The sequence below is a fragment of the Colobus angolensis genome, unplaced genomic scaffold (assembly GCF_000951035.1).
Source record: "Colobus angolensis palliatus isolate OR3802 unplaced genomic scaffold, Cang.pa_1.0 Scaffold328, whole genome shotgun sequence".
Classification (NCBI taxonomy): Eukaryota; Metazoa; Chordata; class Mammalia; order Primates; family Cercopithecidae; genus Colobus; species Colobus angolensis.
Window position 1 is genome coordinate 816,401 of NW_012116577.1, and position 24,768 is coordinate 841,168.

A 24,768-nucleotide genomic window follows, 5' to 3' on the forward strand; every position below is an offset into this window, starting at 1 on the left:
AAACCACTTGAATGTATTTAGGAAATTTTGAATGAAAGCAAGACATTGGTTCTTCATATTTTAAGATAGAAGAGGCATCAAGAAGTATATCTTTCCCATCTAGAAAAATATTACCATCGAGCAGAATAATACAATTATATTTAGAAATACAGCAAATTATGACTGCTCAGAAAGTGTTTAATTTCATGGTTTTAACTCTATACCTGTGCCACATTTTCTAGAATAGGTTACGAGGTCTCACACAGATTATCTTTAAACATCCACATAAGATGGCATAAGATAGTTGCTAAAAGCTTTCACATTTTGGATTACTTTCATTTTTATGCCTAAATGACTTTCAGTGTTCGACAGTATTTGCTCTTCACAGCTTATAAGTATTATCATTTGGAGTTGTTTCTAAGGCCTAAATAAAAAAGCCAAATGGAAGAGAGTGGCAGGGGAAATGTGTTAGAAAAATACCTGTCTTCATTAGTTGACACAACTAGAAACAACCCCATCCGATTCATCCATGAACCCAGTTCTACCCTAAGTGGAAAGACTACAAGGATTTCAGGCCAGACCCTCGTGAGTATCTGTGTGAAATGAAACACTGCCTCTAGGAAACATCAGGAAGGTATCATTACTGGGCAAGATAGCATGAACCAAATAGAAAACCAAAACATCTTATTTATATTCCTCACTGATTGCAAATGTTGACCGATTCTTCTGGATGCTTTATTCTTCATACTTATAAGCTTCAGTGCAAGTATCTTTTCCATATATGATTCTAAAATCGGGATCTTTAAATCCAAGAGAAAAAAAAAAAAAAACCATGGAGGTTCAGAGACAAAGGGAGGAAGCAATGTGCTCTTATTTTCTGCCATGTTAATTACACTAGGGCAATACTAGCAATAGTGTTTGAGTAACTAAATACCCAGCCAGGTTGGTGGCTCATGCCTGTAATCCCAGCACTTTGGGAAGCCAAGATGGTTGGATCACCTCAGGTCAGGAGTTCAAGACCAGTCTGGCCAACATGGAGAAACCCTGTCTCTACTAAAAATATAAAAATTAGCCAGGTGTGGTGGCATGTTCCTGTAATCCCAGCTAATAGGGAGGTTAAGGTAAGAGAATAGCTTGAAAATAGCTTGAACCTGGGAGGCGGAGATTACAGTGAGCCAAGATCATGCCACTGCACTCCAGCCTGGGCAACAGAGCAAGACTTCGTCTCAAAAAAAAAAAAAAAAAAAGAAAGAAAAGTAAAGAAAAGAAATACCTTAGTGGGACAGTATAATAATTTGAAGACAGTGCCTAAAACTCTGTTTCCACTTTTATTGTTTTTCAGTGGAGATATCTGAATAATTGAAAACTGACTTCAGATATGATTTAAACATTTCTCTTGCAGCTGGGAATGACACTTACTTAAAGGGTAGAACAGAGACACGTACATGTAGCCCTGCAGTTCAGACTCTGCCTCTAGCTTTCCAATAAAATTGGTTGAAAGAACCTGACAATTTATTAACATCCTCAAAGCCAGGAGACTGAAAATTATGGCTACTATACTATATTCCACACTACAGTTGAAAAAAAGTCTTCTGCGACATCGAAGTTCAAGAGATTGCCTTGCTTCCTTAAGAGCATTGTTAAAGGTCTGATAATTTAAGAAAATTAAGATAAAATAATGCATTATGTGTATGTTAGAAAAACCAGAGTATAGTCTACTATACAGAAAGACTTCTGAACTTGCTTCTTCAATTGAAAAACAAGCAGGGCCCAATTTAAAAAATAAGTATTGGCACTAGTAATAAAAATTGATTTTTCCTTTCTGCATCCTGCAATGAATTCATTGTTAAAAAAATCAAAACTCATTTTTTAAACAATCTCTGGACTCTTTGTAAAAGTTAACTCGCCTAGTCAATATCCTCAAGAAGTTTTCTGAGTAACTTGTATTCTTGCCTTCCCTATTCTCACTATATAAAAAACACACTTTATTTCCTTTCTTTTTCTGAGAAAACTGTAAGCTAACTAATTTACTCAGACTATGGAACTCTAGACCACGTAGATCTTGATCGTAATTCTAACTTCACCACTGACCTTTAACAATGTACAGGCTAATTACGATTATCTGTAAAATAAGAATAACAGGTATCTCCTAGGATTATTATGAGAACTGAGATAATATACCTCAAGTTCCCAGCTCCCAGCCCTGTGTATCTCATAAGAGAGGTGGCCACATTTTTAGTTCCTTTCCTGTTCTCCCCCTGTCTCCCTCCCCTGATCCCCGCCCCCCTCCACAACTTAACCTCTAAAAAATGCATAAGTAATTGTAGGGAAATTAACATGAATGCCCAGATGCATTTGTTACTGAATTAACTCAGCAGTGAACTTGGCATTCCACAGCTAAACTTTCCCCTTCATTAATCCTCCTCTCCAGCCCCCTCAGACACAGGAGTACAACAGGACGCCGGGCGAACCAGGTGACCAACCATGCATGTGAGCATTTTCTACCAGAATTTCGACTAGTCTTGTTCTGCCTCCAACACTAGACGGGGCTCATGCTGCTCACAATTAACTGACTCTGGCCATGTGGTGGCTGCCCTCACGATCTACCACGAAGAGAACAGCAGTTCAATAAAATCTCGAACTTTATTTATAGCCCACTTGAAACAAGCAGTTTCCTTGAAGCCCACGAAGCCCTCCTTGAGAATGCAGCAAGTAATTTACTAGCCCCAGTACTCGCTGGGGAAATAAGAGGGGCGAAATGCAGCAAGTGCATTTTTGCAAGTACTGCACATGTAGAACGCATTTTGTCCTACACTCTGTCCCATTTTACCCTCATATCACCAACCAAGGAAGTCGACAAAACAGGCACTAGTAACAAATCCCTATTTTATAGATTCCAAAACTGATGCCTAGGAGGTTAAATTGCTAATGAACAGTGGTGATTGGACAAGGAGGTTAAAAAAATGTCTAAAGGGTGAGAATAATTTCTTGCTCATGCAATCAATCTACAATTCAGTAAGTCATTATTTACCTATTAAAAATACGTACAACTAAGAAGAAATGTTTCGTAAGGCACTTGCAAGATTAAAAATTGTTCCCTCTCCACTTCTAAGAAAATCAAAATATGAGAAATAAAATCTTAGAAAGACTCTACAGGGAAACATTTATTAACATGTTTGCATCTATTTATAATATATACATTCAGAGTGATTATATTTTTGGCAAGAAATGCCTTCTTAAAGACCCTCAAAATTAAAATGTGCGTAATCGAGACTAATTTTGAAAAGATGATAGGAATTTTTATGAGAAATGTAAATTGATTCTGTCAGTCAGCTCTGAAATAAATATATCTTTCCTATTTTTTTAATATGAGAGTTTGCATAATTCCAGTATGTATGCAAAACACAAGACTTTTTTATATGAGTTTATGGGCCAGAAATCATTTTGCTCTTAGAATTAATTTGATTTCGGCAAATACTCTGATTTTCTAAGATCCTTCTTTAAGCCCTGTTACCTGGAAACCTGAAAAAAATAAACAACTTTTTGGCTTGAGAGGGATGTCTGGGCAATTAGAATAGCTACACTGAAGTCTGCACGTGTGTGTGTGTGTGTGTGTGTGTGTGTGTGTGTTTAGAGAAAGAGAGAGAGATTATTTCTTAAACAATGCTCCTGGGTTGGTTGCTTGGCTTGGTGCCATTTGGGATTCTCAGATTTTATTGTCCCAGCTCTGATTTACAGAGTTCAGAATCTCGAAAGGCAAGGCGTCTGGAGTTTAGGGTCTTTCCATGACAGCCCCTCCTCTTCCCTGTACACTCCTTTTGCTTGTGGTCACCTTGTGGTGACCTTGCAGAACTCAGCGTTTTTACCTGAGCTCGGTGGCTGGGGAGCCCACTAGTGCTGGGGAGCAAGCCGTGGTTTCCATTCCTGGGTGATGGAGTCATGGGAGAAACTGCAGTGAGCAAACACAGTAGGACCTGAGTTGGGCTCGCATGTGCTTTAAGCGGCTCAGGACAGAGCAGCTGCTCTGTCTCCCAGCTTGCAAGTGCAGCCTGCATTTGTCACTGACCACTGAAGTGTATGTTTGTGCAAGGTGAGAGCTGGGTGCTTTGTTCTTAATTTGGAGACAAATTGCCAGGTATTGTTGTTGATTGTGTTTAATAATTTGGGGATATTTATATCACCACAAATTCAGGACCTAGACTGTGTGCAGTTTCATTTATATACCCTTGTTTTCTGTCATGATCCATTCAGCTCTCCACCGTGTCTACATTGTGGCAACAGACTGGATATAGTGCTGTTCTTCCACGCTGAAATGTGATCATTATAGTGCAGTGTTTCTTGGATTCTTTCTTTAATCGCTGCTGCCACATGATGTATCTGTTCATATACAGAATTCCAGTGCTAATTTGAAGGCATATAAAAACTGTTTCCGATAAAAATCTAAATTGCTGTATTTGTTTAGTGCTTGCTGCGGTGTATTCTTTGCTTTACCCACAATTTAGTGGTTGAAACTTTGAGATAGTAGAGTGCCTTAGGATTTGATCTAATGACAAAAGCAGTGGGAGTTTTCTGTGTAATTGCTTGTCAAAATGAAAACTTCTACTTGGCCATTTGTGTGTGTCTGCGTGTGTTATTTAAAAAAAAAAAAAAAAGAGCCAAAAGAAAACCAAATAATACGTGCTATCTTTTGATGTACTTACAATTAACTTAATCAACCTATACAGCTTTTGTTATCAGCATATTTGAATTTTGTAACCTTATATTCTGTGTACACAGGACAATACAACTGCTATGTGAGCTTGTAAAAGTACATTGGAACACAGAGTATTACTCACTATGAGTCTGTTACAATAGGAATTAAAATCATGCTCTTGGGTTAACAGACCTTAATGGTGATTCAGTTTTGTATGTTGGCTACTTAAGTGAACCCATAAACTATATAAAGGAGATACTTTTTAAATATCTAAATAAATATACAGGAGGTTTATATTCCTGAGACTCATATTTGAGAAAAGGGGGAAGTACAGGAATTTGGTACTGCGTAAGTGGGAGAAGAAAAAGAATATCAGATTTTAAAATGAAAAAGAAGACAATACATTAAAATGAGGAATAATTATGAGGGAATACCAAAAAATTACTCTAACTGCTCGAATTTTTATGTCTAATGAAAGAACAATAGCATACTTAAAAAATTTAGAGTCAGCAGAAATGAAGCCAAGAACAATAATTCTTAATAAAACATGTCAACCTGTGGAATGTACTTGTCAGTTTTAATTAATTTGAATTCTGTTTCTGAGATTAATAAAATGAGAAGGAAAAATGGAAATTTAAAATTTATCTCTATTTTGATAGACTTTAAAAACTAATGAAGTAAAATGCATTTTATTAAAAGGCAATGAACATTAAAATTATTCAAAACAATTAAAGAACATACAATATCAAAATTATCTGTCCCACTTTTAAAGTATGTCAGTTTTGAAAGAATATTCTAATACTGTAAACTAGATCGTCACCTGTTCCTACATGCATGTGGAATGCCAAGTTCCTGAGACACTCTCTTCATGGTTTCTTGCTTTCAGACTCTGTATAAGAGCACTGTGGTATGCTGAGCAGAAACGCCTGACTCTAACACTGTAATGCTTTCTATGCAAGTTAAGAAAAAGTGTCATTTCACAGATGTGGAACTTGAGGTGTACAAAGAATTGATGATTGGCATTTGTATATGGGAACCTGTACTATGTTGGCTTTTCATGATCTAAAATTTGGCTGCTTCTTGAAAAGAGTTTAACATGACTATCACCATGACTGAAAAGATGTACAGGAAGGCCTCACATAACTGTTTTATCAACACAAGAGTATTCATCCCTCTATGAGGACTACAGTCTTGTATGTTCAAATGTGGCATCCATGTGAACCCATGGTCAGCTTCTATGTTGAAATGCTAGAAAATTAGTCACCTATTTGGTGAATAATAATCAGTATATACAACCAAGAAAAGCCTTTAATAGTGTCTGTGTTTATTCTTTAGATAACTAGCTTACCTCAACATGCAAAGAGGTTTAAAAAGGTTTAGAGATTATAGGTATTGACCTCAGAGCACATGCCAGTCTGTTCAAACACATTTACTTCTATGCAATTAAGTTCTCTTAGATAAGGGGAAAGATTAGCCTTTATTTAGATATTTGATAAATATCTCTAATTTTCTAAAATGTTTAAACTCCCTAACACATTGTGTCCTTGCTTTCTTCCTTCTTTCAGCTTTACACTTTTATTCTAGACTTTAAACTCACTAAGTTCTTCATTTGATGAACCTTTGAAAAAATTTCTTTTGACCTACACTCAATTTCTACACCTTGGACAAGGAAGCAGTTTTGATGTATACCTTGGGACTAGGGAAAATCCTACCTCTCTTGAATTTAAGAGATTACTGCCCAGTGTCTGAGCAGAAGATGGGAGGGTGAGTGGGAAAGAATGAGATTAGTGGCTACCAGGCAGCAAGAACCACTGTGTCCATTGTGCCTAGCATTTCTGCTATTCATACTTTTTTAATCCATCTAGTCTTGCTAGGCTTGGGAACCTACGTCAACAATGTTTATACATGCCGACATAGTTACACTTCTACAAAGGCCTTTGGTAAACTGACACTAAATATGACTTTTAGCATATGGGAGTTGCTTACAGCATTATCTGTCATTTGTATGTCTCTTTACCTTAGCCACTAAGTTCTGTTTTGCCTACTAACTCTTCCCAAAGCAGTATAGATTCAGATAATATAATGGGCACTCACACAACTTTTAACTACTATTACTTCTAGATTCCTTAAATTAGGCCTTGGTTGTTTGGAGAGAAGAAACTTGGAGAGCAGGGTATGTGATGTGATCATTCCTCTGGTAGATTAGTCCTCTGAGACCACAGTGTTCTGACAGTCACTGGGCTCCTCAGTGGACTGCTGGCTGTAAGGACTTGGCAGCTGGAGTAGGAGCAGATGGCAGCAGGTGATTCTCCGTTGGAAACAGGGAATATAAACATTTTCTGCAAGTCTGCTCAAGAGCCCTGCCTCATTTATCTTGAATGCAGTGTGTCTTCTAAGGAAATAGAATGAATACAGCCTGGTTGCTGGAATACGACTGTCTGTCATTCTTGGCCCCTGCCACAGGAGGTACCCACTAAAGTCATTATCTCGATACATATATAATTCCTGCTATTTAAACATTTAAGTTATTTCTATTATACTAGGGAAGGCCTCAAATCAGATTCTAATGTCTACCTATGTTCCCCTCAATAGCCACCTATCACCATAAATAAGAAATAATTTTTAAAAACACTGATGACCAATACAATGTAAACTCTTTACACATTAAGAGTCCCAAAATTCTTATCAATATGTAATTCAAATATTCTGTAAGACAAAGTAATTATAACTTCCAAATATTTCTAATGGGCAAGGAACCATCAGTAGAAAGTTATTGCAAAGTTTCCCATGTATAGGCATATTTGCCCTTAAGGAAATTTTCAAGAACACTACTCCAATATACTAAAATCAATAAAAAGAGAGACTTTTACATTTTAATATTTTTAAAGATCAGCATGCTTTAAATATTTTTATGATAAAGTATAAAACCAACCGGAGTGTGTTCCTTCTCCAACTCTTATTCTTGTACAATGGGCTTTCATTTGACTGACAACTTACCAGAATACACCAATGTGTTAAGAGGGATTATTTTGTGGCCATAAAGAAATATCTTCACCTGGTGCGGTGGCTCACACCTGTAACCCCAGCACTTTGGGAGGCCAGAGTGGGAGGATCACTCGAGCCCAGGAGTTCAAGACCAGGCTAGCCAACACAGCAAAACTCAGTCTTTACTAAAAATACAAAAATTAGCAGGACATGGTGGCATGTGCCTGTAGTCCTCGGTACTCGGGAGGCTGAGGTGTGATAATCACCTGAGTCTGGGAAGTCAAGGCCGCAGTGAGCTGACATCACACCACTGCAGTCCAGCTTGGGCAACAGAGTGAGACTCTATCTAAAAATAATAAATAAATAAATAAAGGGTCTCCTTTTCCTGCTAAGTCTGTATAAGAACTGTATTTTTAAACATAAGTTTTATTATTATTCAGGAATGATGAGGCCCATAGATTAGGAGGTGATTGTTATTGAAAAGATAGTTTGTCACTCTCAAGTTCCCAAGAAGAGAGGGGCAGACCACATGCAGGGGCCATACAAGGAAGCACCAGGGTCAGTCAGGGGCAGAGGGAGCCAAAGGAAAACAGGAGTGACAGCCGTTTGTGTTTTCCATGGGCAGGAACAAATAAGGCACGGTGAGTAGGCTCGGGATTGGCTAGTTTGTATAATTTTGGTGGTCTCAGTGGTGTAGGGGTTGTCTCTAGTTGTCTAATACCTGACCCTGGAGTGATTCAAGCAGAAGGATAGTGGCCCAGAGCATGAGAGCCTGATAGAGGAGGTGGTTGAGGTATGGGCTCTGGATTCATTGGTTTGCATATGAAAACGTACTGCCAGGTGAGTCTTTTACTATTACTAGGCATTGAGTAGCCCTGAAAGGGGCAGTCTCTTCAGGCCCACAAGGCCTCAGACGACAAATCATCAGAAATACAAAAATAAAAAGGCACGATTAATGCAGATTAACACACCAAACAGGTATAGACTTAGTATCATTTTGCCCTGTGCGGTGTTCAATGGGTTAGTCCATTGTGGACAACCCTCTCTTAACACCAAATGTACCCCACTAACTTAGGCAGAACTTTAAAACGGTGGGGGAAGGATGAATGAGTCAATAAGAAGTAGATATAGCCATTTAGAAAAAAAAGTGCCACCAAAATAAATTCTAAAATGGTAGAAGGTTTAGGTGTAAAGTATGAAATTATCAGCATACTAGAAGGCTTTGGTGTGCTTACATGCACAGGAGAGATGCTATCACCACCATGCCACTGAGTTGTCCTGGGCAGGGGTGGAAATAGTGTCCTTCTGCTTGAGGGGTACCTGGGCATGGCAGCAGTCGTGGCAGTTACCATAGCAGAATAGAGGTGTCCCAGGTGGGCCTTTCTCTGTACCATCTACCCCAGTGTTCTCTATGTGTTTCAGGCTCTAGGCTTCAGAGAGGAAGGAAAGTAAAGAAGGTATAAATGTAAATCACTAATTTATTTTATAATTCCAAATTGATGCCTGTGTTTTATGCTGGGGCCAGACAAGTCTTAGGAAAATATTGTGGACTGATTTCTTGTTCTTAACTGTCCTGATTCCTAAATCTGACACTTGATCGGACCTCAAAGTGCCATCACTCTCTCTGGTATCTGCAGATTCCTGATCTGTGACTTCCATTGGTGTGACAGTGGAATGACACACTGTCAGCTATGTGCTGGCCCTTTGAAGTTGCTATCGGAATAGACTGAACTGATTCAAAAAACTATCTATCAAGAAGTATGTGCTTGGTGGGGAGGAGACAGCTTCAGTTGGAAAGGTTTTTCTTTAGGTCTATAGATTCTTTTTTCTATTTTACTTCCTGTTCCTCTAGTTAATTTCTTTATCCTGGGATTCCTCCCCTCCCATGACCTCCTGTACTCTTTCACACCATCCTCTGACCTGGGGCGGGGGAGGGGGGCGACACTTGTGTCATTCACGCTAAGTTTCTCAGACTGGCAGGCTGTTTAGAGCAATGTGCAGTGTTCTAGCAACAGATTAAGGCAAATCCACAGAATTTCAAAAGCCTGACGGCATTGAAAAAGTGCAAAGGACTACCCAGTTATATTTGGAATTTCTGCCTTTTGGATCTGTATTAGCTAAGAAACACAGAAAAGTTTTTAAACTGTTAAAATGTAGTATTAATAGAAACTTGGAAAGTACAATCAGTTTTCTAAACCAGTCATGAACAATTTAGTCAAGGTGCTGAGAATGAAGGCCAAATATGTCTTTCAAATAAGGTATTTATAAGCTCACTAGAAGCCACACAAAAGTGATTTTAACTATCAGAAATATCTTACATTATTTGGGAGGCCAAGACGGGCGGATCACGAGGTCAGGAGATCGAGACCATCCTGGCTAACACGGTGAAACTCCGTCTCTACTAAAAAATACAAAAAGCTAGCCGGGCGAGGTGGCGGGCGCCTGTAGTCCCAGCTACTCGGGAGGCTGAGGCAGGAGAATGGCGTAAACCTGGGAGGCGGAGCTTGCAGTGAGCTGAGATCCGGCCACCGCACTCCAGCCCGGGCGACAGAGCGAGACTCCGTCTCAAAAAAAAAAAAGAAAAAGAAAAAGAAATATCTTACATTAGTAAAAAACGCAGGCACTGGGATCAGCTAGATCTGCTTTGAAATCCATGAGCAAGTTGGGAAGGTTAACTTAACTTTTGTAAACCTCAGTTCTCACATAGGTAATACTAGCATAAATCACATATTATGAAGTTTAACTAAGAAAATATGGATGGATGGATTTGTCTATGGTAGAAGAAATAATCAAAAAGCTAATCTGTGAATGGAGATATTTTAGCAAATAGGATTATCATGATTTGGTGGAGGAGTGAATTTTTTTTCTGGATCAAGAGGTAGAAAAAGTTGGGGGAAACTTATCGGAGAGAATAAAAAGAACTAATGGGAGATACAGTAGGATACATTTGATCATCACAGAATGAAGATCTCATTATCATTGTGACCTTCTCCCATGGGACCTAACACAATCTCTTCCTCATAGCAGGTCCTTTTTTATGTTAAATAAATGAATGGATAAAAGAAAGGAAGAGACACTAAGAGTAGTCATGAAGGAAAATAAGGAATTGCATAAAATAACATTTAAAAACACCTCCAAGACGTCCTAGCTCAAGTACACTGTGTTGGTCAGATATATCTATAATACTTCACCCATCTCGCCACTTGCCCCTGGAAGTGGGACAGAAAACTAATAAGAACAGTTCTATTGATTACCCCGTGTGTTTGTTACAACATCCCATAAGGAGGATAGAGTGAGAAGCCAGTGTTCTTTGGACACACCAAGGAATGACACACCCGTCAAAGCAGAGAAGATCTGTGATGTCCATGTGGTTTCTGGTAGAAGTCAAAGGGCGAAAAGAGAGCCCAAACTGAAAAGACCATTAATCTTACAGAAATGCCAAGATGGGATGAGGGCCTCAATCTACAGTTGCTTTTACTATTTGGGAAGGGACAAATATTTATAGTCCTTTGCTCTATAAATGTTTTGTTTCCCCAAACTTTGCCCGTTAAATGCCAATAACTCCTCCATTTATGCGAAAACCCAAACACTCCTGCACTTTTCAAATACCTCCAAGGGAGTGGTTCCCAAGCAAAGAATACTGAGAGTATAAAAAGTAGATCGAAGCATATTTAGAAGTATAATGACTAAGTATCAAAATAGAAAAACTTCACTCCTTGGCTTTCATGGATCTCATAAGCATATATTTTACTCTTTTGAAGTGAAAGCAAATACCTTGTTAGTAGCTTGTCATTTTTCTATGGAGTGTGTTTGAATCGTGTTTGCTGGGTGCTGATTTGTAGAGACCTATCACTTAGCTAGTGAGTGAGATTAGCATACCTCATTCTTGCCTACGCCCTTTCAAATAAATTTATGTGGGTTTGTTTTTTCTCTTCTTGTATTCATTACAAACCTAATAACTCTCACAAGGTGATTTTTTTAAAAAAAGAAAGGTTTGTTTCATTGTAGAAAAATGGTTCTAAAAAGGAAAGCAATTTTTAAGACTGCTAATGAGGTGTGAAGGATGTGAAGCGATAGAGTGTGATAGTGATTTGTATTTGTTTTTTTTGTCGTTGTTGTTGTTTTTTGTTTTATGAGACGGAGTCTTGCTCTGTTGCCCAGGCTGGAGTGCAGTAGCACAATCTCTGCGCACTGCAACCTCCACCTCCCAGGTTCAAACGATTCTCCTGCCTCAGTCTCTCAAGCAGCTGGGATTACAGCCGCATGCCACTGTGCCCGGCTAATTTTTGTAGTGTTAGTAGAAACAGGATTTCACCATGTTGGCCAGGCTGGTCTGGAACTCCTGGCCTCAGGTGATCCGGCCGCCTTGGCTTCCCAAAATGCTGGGATTACAGGCATGAACCACCACACCTGGCCAGATCGTGATTTGTAGATCAGAGCAGTTTTGGATAAATTATGGAATTCAGACTTGGCAGTGTTGACAATCTATGACAGCATGTCATTATTGACACCTGAAATGACAGTAGGAGCAATGCAGGCTTTGGTCCTAAGAAACATGACCTCCATCTTTTGTTGTTACCTTATCTGTGTATGCAATGTTGTGTTCACAGTCCTCGGGTTGTGTTAAGTTTTGTGGTACACCAAACATTTCTGTCTGTGTCAGAGAGTAGGAGAATGAAGGGTCAGGGAAATGTCCTTGATAACAGTACCTGTATTACTTTCCCAAAACTGCTGTAACAAAGTTTCACAAATGGGTGATTTAAACAACAAAAATTTCCCATCTCACAGTTCTGAAAGCCATAAGTCTAAGATCAAGGTGTTAGCAGGTTGATGCTGCCTCTGAAGTAACTAGAGAAGGGTCTGTTCTTGGTCTCTCTCCTAGCTTCTGATAGACTCGGGAATTTCTTAGCTTGTAGATGGCTGTCTTCCTACGTTTCTCAACATCCCCTTCCCTCTGTGCATATCTATCACTGTGTCCAAATTTCCCCTTTTTATGAGGACACTAGTCATATTGGATTAGGGACTACCTTGTTGACCTGTAAAGACTCTATTTCCAAATACGACCACATTCTGAGATCCTGGGAGTTAGGGCTTCAACATGTCTTTCCTGAGGAACACAATTCAATCCCTAGCATTGGCTCAGAAGAAATACTAGTAATGGAAGAACCCAAGAAAATTCAGAGTCCAGGACTGGCCTCAGTATTACATTGCCTCCATGCTATTCGAAGTGTGGTCAGTGACTAGCAGCATCAGTATCCTGTCAGCGCTGGTAGGAAATGCAGAGTCTCAAGCCTCTCCTAGACCTCCCGCATCAGAATCTTTATTTTAACCTAGATCCCCAGATGTTTTGTTTGTACATTAAAGTTTCAGAAGAGCTGTTACAACTCAGAGAGTAGAAGCCCAATTCTCAAATTCCAAAAAGGGGGGGAAAAAAAGGACTGTGTTGATGTGCAGGGACTCCCTAAATATGTGCACATAGCAAGTATGGGTCATCATTCTAGCCCAGCTGTGACATATTTATTCCTAAAGGTAATATTTATCTCTGAAAGTTTTAAGAGTTAAGTGTCGATGACTATTTATTCCCTTGCTGTAGAGCATCCCTTAGGAGTGAACTCAGAAGATCATCATGCAGAGATAGCTCAAATTCTTTTTTCCTACACTTGCCTTGCTTCTGTAAGTTGTTTCTTTTCTGCCAACCTGCTCTATAATTTGAGTCAGCCTAGCTAACTGGGTCATACAATCTAATTCTGAAATAAGGCCTATCAAGGAAAAACACTTTCCCCAGTAATGGGGAAAAGGTACTTGAATTTCTAATATCATTATTTAAGTGATTGAAAATGTGAACTCTTGCTTCACTGACTTCTGCCTCTCCTGCCCCAAGGTCTTTGCACGTCCCTAAAAGTGTAATTCAGGTGGAAGTTGTGGTTGTGGAGTCTATGTTACATGAAGACAAATGGAAAGAGAAAAAAACAAAAAACAAAAAAACAAGCAGCGGAATTAAACTTTGTCCTGGAGTCATCTTGGGCAAATGCTTATAATAGCAAGGGAACAAATGCAGCTTCCCTAGAGGACTCTGAGGTCACAGTTCTCATGGGGGTGGTGACTTGAAATGACAAGTGGTTATTCACAGAAGTAAAATATGTTCAGGAGGAGCCCACTCCCCTCAACTCCAGAGTGTCAGCAAGCACACCATATGGACTGTATTCCAATCCCAATAAAACTGCCATGCTGCGGGTAATGTTGCAGGGAAATTTCCCTACGTGGGAATGAATCTTTGTAACTGAAAATTAGAGAACTTTAACATTTTTATCATCTTCTCTCGAGACCTATAGTTTAGGTTCCTAGGTAAGTATTATATTTCTGCTCTGCTGGCTTTATCTATATGCTAAGTAGTAAAACAAAACCAAACTTTGAACATGTCCTCCCAGCATCATTTAACTGTCTTGATCATCCTTTCTGCTAACATTCTTCATTGGCTTCAAATATGTCTGGAAAAAATAGTGAATGTGTGTTATTACTAAGTGCAAGCCACTCTCCTAAGTGTCTACATTACTTATACACTTTTAATTCTCACAACAATGCTATAAGCAACAGATGGGAAATTGTACGGATGAGGAAGTTGAGACACAGGTTAAATCGTGACATCGACTAGTGGCAGGGTCAGAATTCAAATCTGATTCCACAGCCTGTGAACGTGACTACTGTGGATACTGCCTCTCAAGAGAGACATGTAATCATTCTGAATACATCTTTAAAAGGCCAACATAACTACTGCAAAATGTGCTTTTAAAATCTTTTTTATTGCATAGCCAATTATTATTACAGATTTGCGTCCCTCCCCACTTTTGTTGCTGAAACTGTATCCTTCCTTAAATGACACATTTTAGGGACATTTTCTTTAAGATATAAACAAAATACAATTATTTTCACACCTTCCCTCCCCCACTAAGTCCATCCCTCCCTCCCCCAAGCTAACTTTGCCAAACACCTGCTCTGTTCTTCATTTGCATGGAGGGTCCACCTTGGAGCTTTTCTGCTCTTCCTCTCCTTGTTTCTTCCTCCAACTGCACTGAGCCCCTCATCTTGATTTATTGTCATTATGCTGATCAATATTAGTTCTAACAAAAAATCTTAGCTCAGTTGCCACAATCTGAGCATTGTTCATGGCATTTTCATGAGCAACTAATTACCTTAGATGACATCTAATAAGTGTTTGACACCTGCTTAATTCCAAAGGGAAGGGGAAACACAACAATTACAATGAACTAAAAATGGTGGCTATTATCATTACTTTTGGCAATGGTAATAAAACAGAGAAGACTCAATAATAATAACTGTACAAATTATTTTAAACATTAAAAAGTAATTTGTAAGTATGTATGGCTTAACATAGCCCTTGCTCCAAAGTACCTTTCTGACAGAAAGTGTATATGCTGAGTATATGCTGATTTAAATTTGGATTTCAGAGGATAGAGACTTTCTAGTGCTTCTTATTCCATCTTTGTTAACACTGATCATCCGTAGTTGAATTCTTAATAATAGTGTTTATGTTCACATAGAACTTCTTTATCAGTTCAGATAAAGCTTTCAACCTGACTATGTCTGGTCATAATTCTAACTTTTTTTTTTTCTTTTTTTGAGATGGCGTCTTCCTCTGTTGCCAGGTTGGAGTGCAGTGGCACGATCTCGGCTCACTGCAACCTCCACCGTCTGGGTTCAAGTGATTCTCCTGCCTCAGCCTCCTGAGTAGCTGGGTCTCCAGGCACGTGCCACCACGCCCAGCTAATTTTTGTATTTGTATTAGAGACGGCGTTTCACCATGTTGGCAGGATGGTCTCCGTCTCCTGACCTCGTGATCCACCTGCCTCAGCCTCCCAAAGTGCTGGGTTACAGGAATTCTAGTATTTTTTAAGAATAAAATCATTTCACTCTGATGACCAAGCAAATGAAACACAAATGCTTTTAACTGGAGTTAACTTAGAAACTACCAAGGGTCTTTTTTTTTTTTTTTTTTGAGACAGAGTCTCGCTCTGTAACCCAGGCTGGAGTGCAGTGGTGCAACCTTGGCTCACTGCAACCTCTGCCTCCCGGGTTCAAGCGATTCTCCTGCCTCAGCCTCCTGAGTCACTGGGATTACAGGCGTGTGCCCACCACACCCGGCTAATTTTTTTTTTTTTTTTGTATTTTTTTGTATTTTTAGTAGGACAGGGTTTCACCATGTTATTCAGGCTGGTCTCGAACAACTGACCTCATGAGCTGCCCGCCTCGGCCTCCCAAAGTGCTGGGATTACAGGCATGAGCCACTACACCCGGCCCTAAGTTCCTTTTTTAAGAAACGCAGCAGTCTATGTTTGGTTGAAGACAACGGAACAAAACAAAACATAACAAAACGTGACAGAATAAGCTTAGGTAAACTTGGATTTAAAAATTACTTAAGAAAACTTGTGCCAAGTTCACAATTACTTTAGGGACATAAGGAATCATTTTTCCTGGAGTGCATTTTACATCCTGCCTTTAAGCCCAGGGCTAGTCTAAATAACAGCTATGAAGAAGAGATAAGCTTCAGAGTGCACACTGCGCCCCCGAGCCACAGAAGGTCTGATGAACCATGTGGTCTTGTGAGCCCAGCATTTTGACTGGCCTGTCCCACTCTACGCGTGCCATGTCTCCTTCCATATTAATTGTTTTGTATAATTTGTCTCTCCCTCATAACTGCTGTGGATCCAGGGTTTTGTTTAGTTAGCAGGATTGGCTCTCATAGCTTTGGTTCTGTATTTTAAAGGGAAGCCCATGAAGTGTGAATACTTTTAGAGATAAAGACTCTACCTGTGATGGATCAACGTTGTTGAAATACAGCTTCTACAAATCAACATTTAATTAATTTTATTTAGTATTGTGACACAGCTTGTTGGTAATCAACCTTAAGCTGTCTTAAAGTTGCCACCTAATCAACAGGAGATCATCTATGGATGAAGGGTACAAGCAGATAGAGATATATCAATTATGCAATTAGACAGCTCTTACTAATTTATCAGACATGAAACTGCTGATCATTTTAGGTATCTTATTTGAATTTAGTCTCTTCTTTTTGGATTTGGTCACTAAAGTGTTATAAACACCATATAAATGGGAACATTGAAGTAGGCACCATAATACCTGTTAGAGAAACCATAGAGAATGTTATTTTGTTTTACTTACCTCAGTTCCATTTTAGACCTACCTATTATTATTTTTTAAATGGAATCCAGAAAAACTGCTCAGTAGGCTATTTCCATTTAGCTGTATTTGTACTTTTTCAGAATCTCTTTTTATATTTATATTTTGTTTCCTTATTGGGCATTTTGCTTTCAGGTCATATTGTGAAGTGAGAAAGCTTACATTCCTTATTCTCATTCAAGTGTAGAGCTCAAGAATACTGACTGCAAATTATATAAAATGTGTTAAGAGAACTTTCTTTACTATCCAGAGCCAGCAGAGCACAGTGCTGAAGAGCCCAGATTCAGGAGCTAAGCTGTGTTGATTGTAGTTCAAACTCCATTCTAAACTTATCTTAGATAAGTCATCTAATCTTTTCAATTTCCTCATCTATGAAATGGGAATCATAGAACTTAACTTATAGTGTAACAGTGAGAATTACTTAGAATAGTTTCTGGCTTAAATAAGCCCAATATGTGTATTAGAGATTATTGTTATCATTATATTTTACTACAGCAGTAGTTTTGCTTATTTGTTTATTTATTTTCATTTGTTTTTAGTGGAATCTTTCTTCAAATGACATTGTACAAAGATGTCCAATATTCATAAAGCAAATAAAATCCAATTTTGCTTGGTTGAAATAATGGTGAGAATTGCTGTATCCAGCCTCACCCAAGTGCACCTGTGTATAAAACACATTCATGGAGCACATTTTGTTTGGCAGAGTTATACAGACCTAGGCATCAACAGGATGTTCCTTGGTGGTCTATAAAATTCATCAGAGAAGTGTAGATTCAGCAAGTAGTTTTGAAAATTAAATAATAACAATAATAAATAATATAGTTTACACTATGTACCAGCCACTGTTCTAAGCATTCATGCACAAGTCCTACTTGACCCTTTCCCCTTCGGTAAAAGGGACCAAAAAGAGCAGAAATGTGCCTCTCAAATGGTTGAATATCTTAAGTATAATTAAGAAGGTATTGCCTGTTGAATTTGTATCCTGTATGTACTGTACTTGAGTGATATAAAAGGGGATAAATATTTCCCTATCAAGAGGAAATTTCAGGGTTCTATTTTGAAATACAGCACAGCTAATACAACCCAGGTGTTCAGTAATGTATTCTTTGCCCCCTCAGCTGAATGGGAAGTAGTAGATGGGAGTTTAAGGCCTTTGTTCACTTTACATGCAAATCCTACTCTCTGTCTCAATCATTTCTATGAGTTTGGAGTGCAGGCATGGGAGTCAAAACACTGGATTCAAATCCTAACTCTGCCACTTTCTGCCTGGGTGATTCTGGACCAGTTTACTTCACCTTTGTTTCTTAGTGGTCCCATTTACAGATTGGAGGGAGCAGTATTATGGGTATCATAGTACTGTGGTCAGAACTAAACAGTGTAAAACGTTTTTATTGTTGTTATTACAAGACAATAAATGAAGTCTTCCAGGTCCATGAAATATACAAAACATTACAAAAGTGCCACTTTACCTCAATCTGGACTCATAAAATGAGGAGCAATAAAGAAAACAACTTAATTAGTCCATGGTCATGAATCCGGCTTATTGAGAGAACTGGCAGGGCACATTAGACACACGTCAGCTGTGGCAAAAATTAGTCAACATTGTTTGTAGAAAGCCTGTGATGTCTGCATTACTAGCTGTCTGGAAAAAGGAGAACATAGCTTCCTTTTTTCTGCTTAATGTGGTCTGCCAGCCAGCTGGCACTAGGGGAAGAGGAAGGGAGCTCTTGTGTATTGAACGTCTACTGTGTGCCAAATGCATCGTGTAAGTTGTCTCATTTGATCCTCCCACTTTGATGGTGGGGTGGTATCAATAACCCTGATTAACACATGGGAGACTGAGACTTAGCGAGGTCAATTAACCCAGCCAAGAACCTACCAGTAGTAAATGAGATTCTGACTCGAAGGTCAGTCAGGCCATACTGTTTACTCCTATTGATAATGCTACAGATATTCTCCAATGACCAGTTGAAGTTAGCAGTAAAAACTAAATATTTCATAAGTTATTATTTCATATATTATTTTGTAGAAAATGCAAGTTTCATTTCAATTTTCATGATTACCTTTATATTTTTAAAAGATTAGATTGATGGTACAGTAATATTTTCTATTTAGGTTTATACTACCATTAAAATGCCACATTGTTAGACAGTTCTCTTATTGTTTCTGTATGTCTCATAACATAAAAATAGATTAACAGAATTGAAAACTGGATCATGAGTCAGGAGGTCTGCATTCTAGCTCTAAGTTCTTTCATTGTCTGTGATTTACAGGTAAGGAAAAATTAAGCAGCTGGTAAGTGGCAGAGCTACTATCCAAACTCAAGATGCAAATAGCAGGAGAGGCAAAGGCAACTCATAATAAGAATAATTTGATAAATTCATGATTTTGGACTTCAAATTTTTAATAATTAAATAATTTAAATAATGTATCACAAATATAAATTTGTATAAATGCATGAGTAGACATTTTATAGAAAGTTTGCTTATCCAAATGTTGATTGTCAGGAATCAGCATATTTTGTGGGTGATTTTCTTAATTAATACAGGGAAAAATTTCTTTAAAATGTTTTACCATGGGAAAAATATAATTTCATCAAACTAAAGAGTACTATGATAGTTAAGCCACCTATTTATTTACAGAAAAATAAACAAAAATTAGAAAACCTGTTGGAAATTTAAGCCATAGACTATGTAACGCAATATTTAAAACCATTGACTATGTTATTCTTTCCACAATATATTGTAGATGTTGACATTGATACAAAATATATGTTGAACTATATGGGGTTTTCTTTACAGCTAAATGTATAAAATTTTATCACTGAGTTATATTTCATTAAGTGCAGAGTAATTAAGTAGAATGTGTTACACAAGAAACCCTAAAACATAATTGATAACATATTTTTTAGAGTTTTAATTGCTTATGAAAATGTAACAATTGATTCTAATTTAGTTCTCTCATGTAAAGATTGAATGAGATAACATAAATCAAATGTAAACACCTCCCTGAAATACATTATTCAATGTCTTTATTAGTATTGTTAACAAATTGTTATTATACATCATGATATGCTAGGGAAGTTTTATAAAATAGATTTAGGAATTAAAGAGGAAGAAAACATAATAAGCTAACACTGACACAAGAGAGTAAAGAGATACAGACTCTCCAGTAGGATCCATTAGCGGAGGGCCTGAACTGTTTGTTATAGCATCTCTAGCACACAGCTCTGTAGCCCACATATTGTAAGGATTAATAAATATTTAATGAGCGAATACATAAACTTTTCCCCTAAACAAAACTGTTAATTTAGGCCACTTTGTGATGATGTTCTGAGATTACAGAATTAAATAAAAACATCTTTAGTCTTCTATTCCACAGAGTTAGCAGTTGTTAGTAACAATTCACACATACATACAAACACACACATACACACAACATAAACCCGGTGTCTTAGGAACTTAAAAAATGGTCAAGATCTGTATCTGTATTTACCTGGAGGAGTAGATAATGAATACTTTGCACCTTTTCTAATAATGATTTGGATGTGTCCCATATAAATTGCAATGGGAGTTGAACTTTGTTTTAAATAATTTGCTTGGTGATCAAAGTCAAGCAAATTTGTATTGGTATAATGAAATTGTTGCTGTATCTCATAATTCTGTTGTTATTGCTGTTTTAGTTCATTTTGTTGTCCAATTATAATGTATGGAAATGATGATAGCCTTGGTGAATCTTAGGGGAGATGGGGCTATTGCAGATGTAGGTGTGTGGGGGATGATGAATTGGACATTGGAATAGGGTTGGAACCAATGGTCAGTTTATCTCTGTAAATGTCATGTTGCATGGCACCAGTTTAACAGAAAGATATCATTGACTGAGAGGTTGGAAAATACTAGTCTGTTATCACTTCTACCTGCATTTTTTAATACTTTATAGGATTTGTCACTCCAATTTTAACCTTGAAGCAGTAGAGAAGTACACATTACCACGGACAATATGTTTTTTCTTTCTTTTGCAAGTCAAAAGTATTGAATTGTGTCTGGACAATAAAGGAAGCTATTTTAATCTTCCTGGAAAATTTATCTTTCTTACTCATGATAATTTTCAGTCATAATTATGATTTTACCCAATCTGTGTAAAAATTTTATCATACATACAATAACTTTATTATACACACAAATTTGAAAAACAACTTTGTGGTATATCTTGACTTACAACAGTCCTGGAGGTTGTTGCTATTGTTCTATTTTAAAGATTGGAAAATTGAGGCCAATGGAGATTAAGCCACTCGTTCAAAGTTACATAGCTAGTAAGTCCCTGTGTCCCATCCTACCCGAAGTCTTACTCCCAAACTATAGGTACATTAATGTATCTATTAATATAAATCATTAGTGTATATTTGTTAACATAATTTAGAATTTACATACACTATGTGTATTTGCCTTCCCAGAATTTTTCCCTGCCTTTTATATTCCCTCGTCTTTCCCTTTTTGCCTACACACACTTAAGACATAGCAGTGTCCCTAATCACTACCTATCTGACAGAGGCAGAAGTAATCAACACAACTGTTGTGTTGTGAAGTTAACTGTAAGTGAAGTTAATAATATATTCTGATTATGGATTGGAAACTCCTGCCTATGTTAATAGAGTTAAAAATAAAATAAAATAATCATAGCTACCATTGGTGGGTATTGGGAGGATTACACTAGAATGCATTTTTTAATCTAAATATAAAAAATTTCAAAGATACTAGAAAAGCTTATTTAGCTGCTAAGAGGATGTTTAAATTCAAAAATACAATTTTTTTTTCTTTTTTTTTTTTTTTTTTTTTTTTTTTTTTGAGACAGAATTTTGCTCTGTTGTCCAGGCTGGAGTGCAATGGCACGATCTCGGCTCACTGCAACTTCCACCTCCCAGGTTCAAATGATTCTCCTGCCTCAGCCTCCCAAGTAGCTGGGATTACAGGAGCCCACCACCAAACCAGACTAATTTTTGTATTTTTATTAGAGATGGGGTTTCACCATGTTGGCCAGGCTGGTGTCAGACTCCTGACCTCGGCCTCTCAAAGTGCTAGGATTACAGGAGTGATCCACTGCACCTGGCCTCAAAAATATAATTTTAAAAAATCTTTCCACTTATGATTTTATTTTCATGGGGTTATTACTTACATGTCTAAAAGCCACACACATAAAAAAGTTGCCTTCCCACAATCACTTTGTCTCCAACCCCAATCTGCTTTCTATGAGGTAAGGGACTTGGAAACAGTGGTCTACTTTCATACTTCAGGGTTTTTATTATTATTATTATTATTGACACTTTTTGTTGAGAGATACTACTTTAATATCTTACCTAATGCTATTGCAGTAAAATAAGTCAAACATTACAGCATAAATCACCTACTATCAATCATTAGGATTAGGGATGTGTTTTTCTGAAGTCAACACTTTAAATTTCTGTTGGAAAAAACTATAAAACAATCAATTAATTCTCACTTAATGGTGATGGGGTCATTCTCAGACATTGCATAGTAACCAACTTTCACTTTACCTTTTTATCTTGGATAAAGATAACTTGTCAGGATTCCAATACTCTTTTCATCAGTATGCCATGAATATCTGAGAAAAATTGATTTCTAGCCTTTTAACTGGGAAAAAGCAATAAGGAAACAGATTTACACAGTTTGTTTTCTGACTTATAGTTAAATAGTATGTTACCCTTCAGTTATGGGACCACCTTTAGACTTACTCATTACTTATGTGTCAGGGTGAGATATCAGAGAAAAATTTATGATAATGTCACTGCCATCTTATAATTCAAATCATACAAAGACTAGAATATAATTCAGCCAAAATAATCTGAACTAATATGTTCTTCTGAGAGATCTTGTGTGCCAACTGGTTCTATAAACAAAAGGGGGCAGTGTGAGGGTGTAGACCTTTATGAACTATGTTGGGAATTTCTGGACATTAGATTTCTCCTAAAACTTTCTGGAATACATGCACAAATTCAAATCAGTAAATTTTTATAATAATACTTCAATATCTAGAGTCTACCATTCACTTGATGATCTGCAATGAATTTCTAATAAGAAGGTTTAAAGTGTCACTTGGTTTTTTTAACTACTAGAAATTTTGCTTGATTCATTTTTTTTCATTCATTTAACAAATATTTGTTGATTTGCATTGTGTGATAATACTATTCTGAGTTCTAGGAATGCAGCAGTGTATTAAACTGATAAAGTCCATGCCCTCAATAATCTTACATGCTAGACACAGAAGATATTTAAGAATGGCATAATGTATGTGTTAATGATGCTTAATAAAGTAAATATAAAGTATGCCACACAGTGAGGATCATAAAGATAGATATAGCAGAATAAAGGACGTAAAAAAGAATGGGTAGAGGAAGGTGCTCTTTTATGCAAATGGTCAAACTTCTTGGAGGTGAATTTTCAGCAAAAGAGCAAAGGCCTGAGGAAGGCTGCTGTGTAGTGAGCTTTCCAGGCAAAAGACACTGCAAATGTCAAGGTTTAGATGTGGGACTATACCTGTCCTATTTGAGGAACTTCAAGGTGATCAATTTGGCTAGAACTGTGGGGAGCAGGTCAGGTCAAAGATTAGGGCACATATATAGTCATCACTGGCCAAATAAATGATTATCTGCCCACAGGATTAGAGATTAGAGATTAGGATGTGGTGGTATTTGGAGGGTAACACTGCCCTCCAAATATAATCACCCATCCCTAAGTTGTGAGTTGAGTTTAATGCATGCCAGTGCTGCAGAAGAACAATGCTCATTTTTCAGATGAAGAAAATCCATAATAAAAGAATCTAGGCATGTACTGTGCAGGATTACACAGTTAATAAATAGGAGAGATAGTCATCTAATCTGTTTTCTAGAACTTTTCTCCCCCTTTCACCACACCATCTATACAGTGAGGCAGTGCTATTTCTGTACCCAAATTCAGAAACATAGGGGCTAACAAATAAAATGCCTCCCATTTGTTAATATGAGATACAAAGTAGACAAATTGTATATTTACATGCATGACTTTAAATGAATAGTATTTTCTTTATTATACTTTAAGTTCTAGGGTACATGTGCACAACATACAGATTTGTTACATATGCATACATGTGTCATGTTGATTAGCTGCATCCATTAACTCCTCATTTACATTAGGTAAATCTTCTAATGCTATCCCTACCCATCCCCCAACCCCATGACAGGCCTGGGTGTGTGATGTTCCCCACCCTGTGTCCAAGTGTTCTCATTGTTCAATTCCCACCTATGAGTAAGAACATGCAGTGTTTGGTTTTCTCTCCTTGTGATACTTTGCTCAGAACGATGGTTTCCAACTTCAACCATGTCCTTACAAAGGACATGAACTCATCCTTTTTTATGGCTGCATAGTATTCCATGGTGTATGTGCCACATTTTCTTTTTTTTTTCTTTTTTCTTTTTTTAGTATTAAAGAACACTTTATTTATTTTCTTTTTAGTTTTTTTTTTCTTATTATACTTTAAGTTCTAGGGTACATGTGCACAACGTGCAGGCTTGTTACATGTGTATACAAGTGCCATGTTGGTGTGCTGCACCCATTAACTCATCATTTACATTAGGTATATCTCCTAATGCTATCCTCCCCCCTCCCCCGACCCCACGACAGGCCCCAGTATGTGATGTTCCCCTTCCTGTGTTCAGGTGTTCTCATTGTTCAATTCCCATCTTTGAGTGAGAACATGCGGTGTTTGATTTTTTTTCCTTGCAATTGTCTGCTGAGAATGATGGTTTCCAGCTGCATCCGTGTCCCTACAAAGGACATAAACTCATCCTTTTTTATGGCTGCATAGTATTCCATGGTGTATATGTGCCACATTTTCTTAATCCA

The 24,768-nt window shown here is 37.6% G+C and overlaps 1 protein-coding gene across 4 annotated transcripts in view; it reads left to right on the forward strand.

The window, feature by feature from the left end:
- Positions 1-24,768, forward strand: part of ARHGAP24 (Rho GTPase activating protein 24) — a 539,142-nt gene that overhangs the window by 362,926 nt on the left and 151,448 nt on the right. Inside the window, exon 1 of one of the 4 annotated variants that reach the window (XM_011951778.1) lies at positions 3,870-4,069. The exons of the other annotated variants lie outside the window; for them this stretch is intronic. Coding sequence (XP_011807168.1) covers positions 4,057-4,069 — 13 coding nt within the window. The 5' untranslated portion in view covers positions 3,870-4,056. Of the gene's footprint in view, positions 1-3,869; positions 4,070-24,768 lie in introns of those variants that run through there. 4 annotated transcript variants of the gene reach the window in all.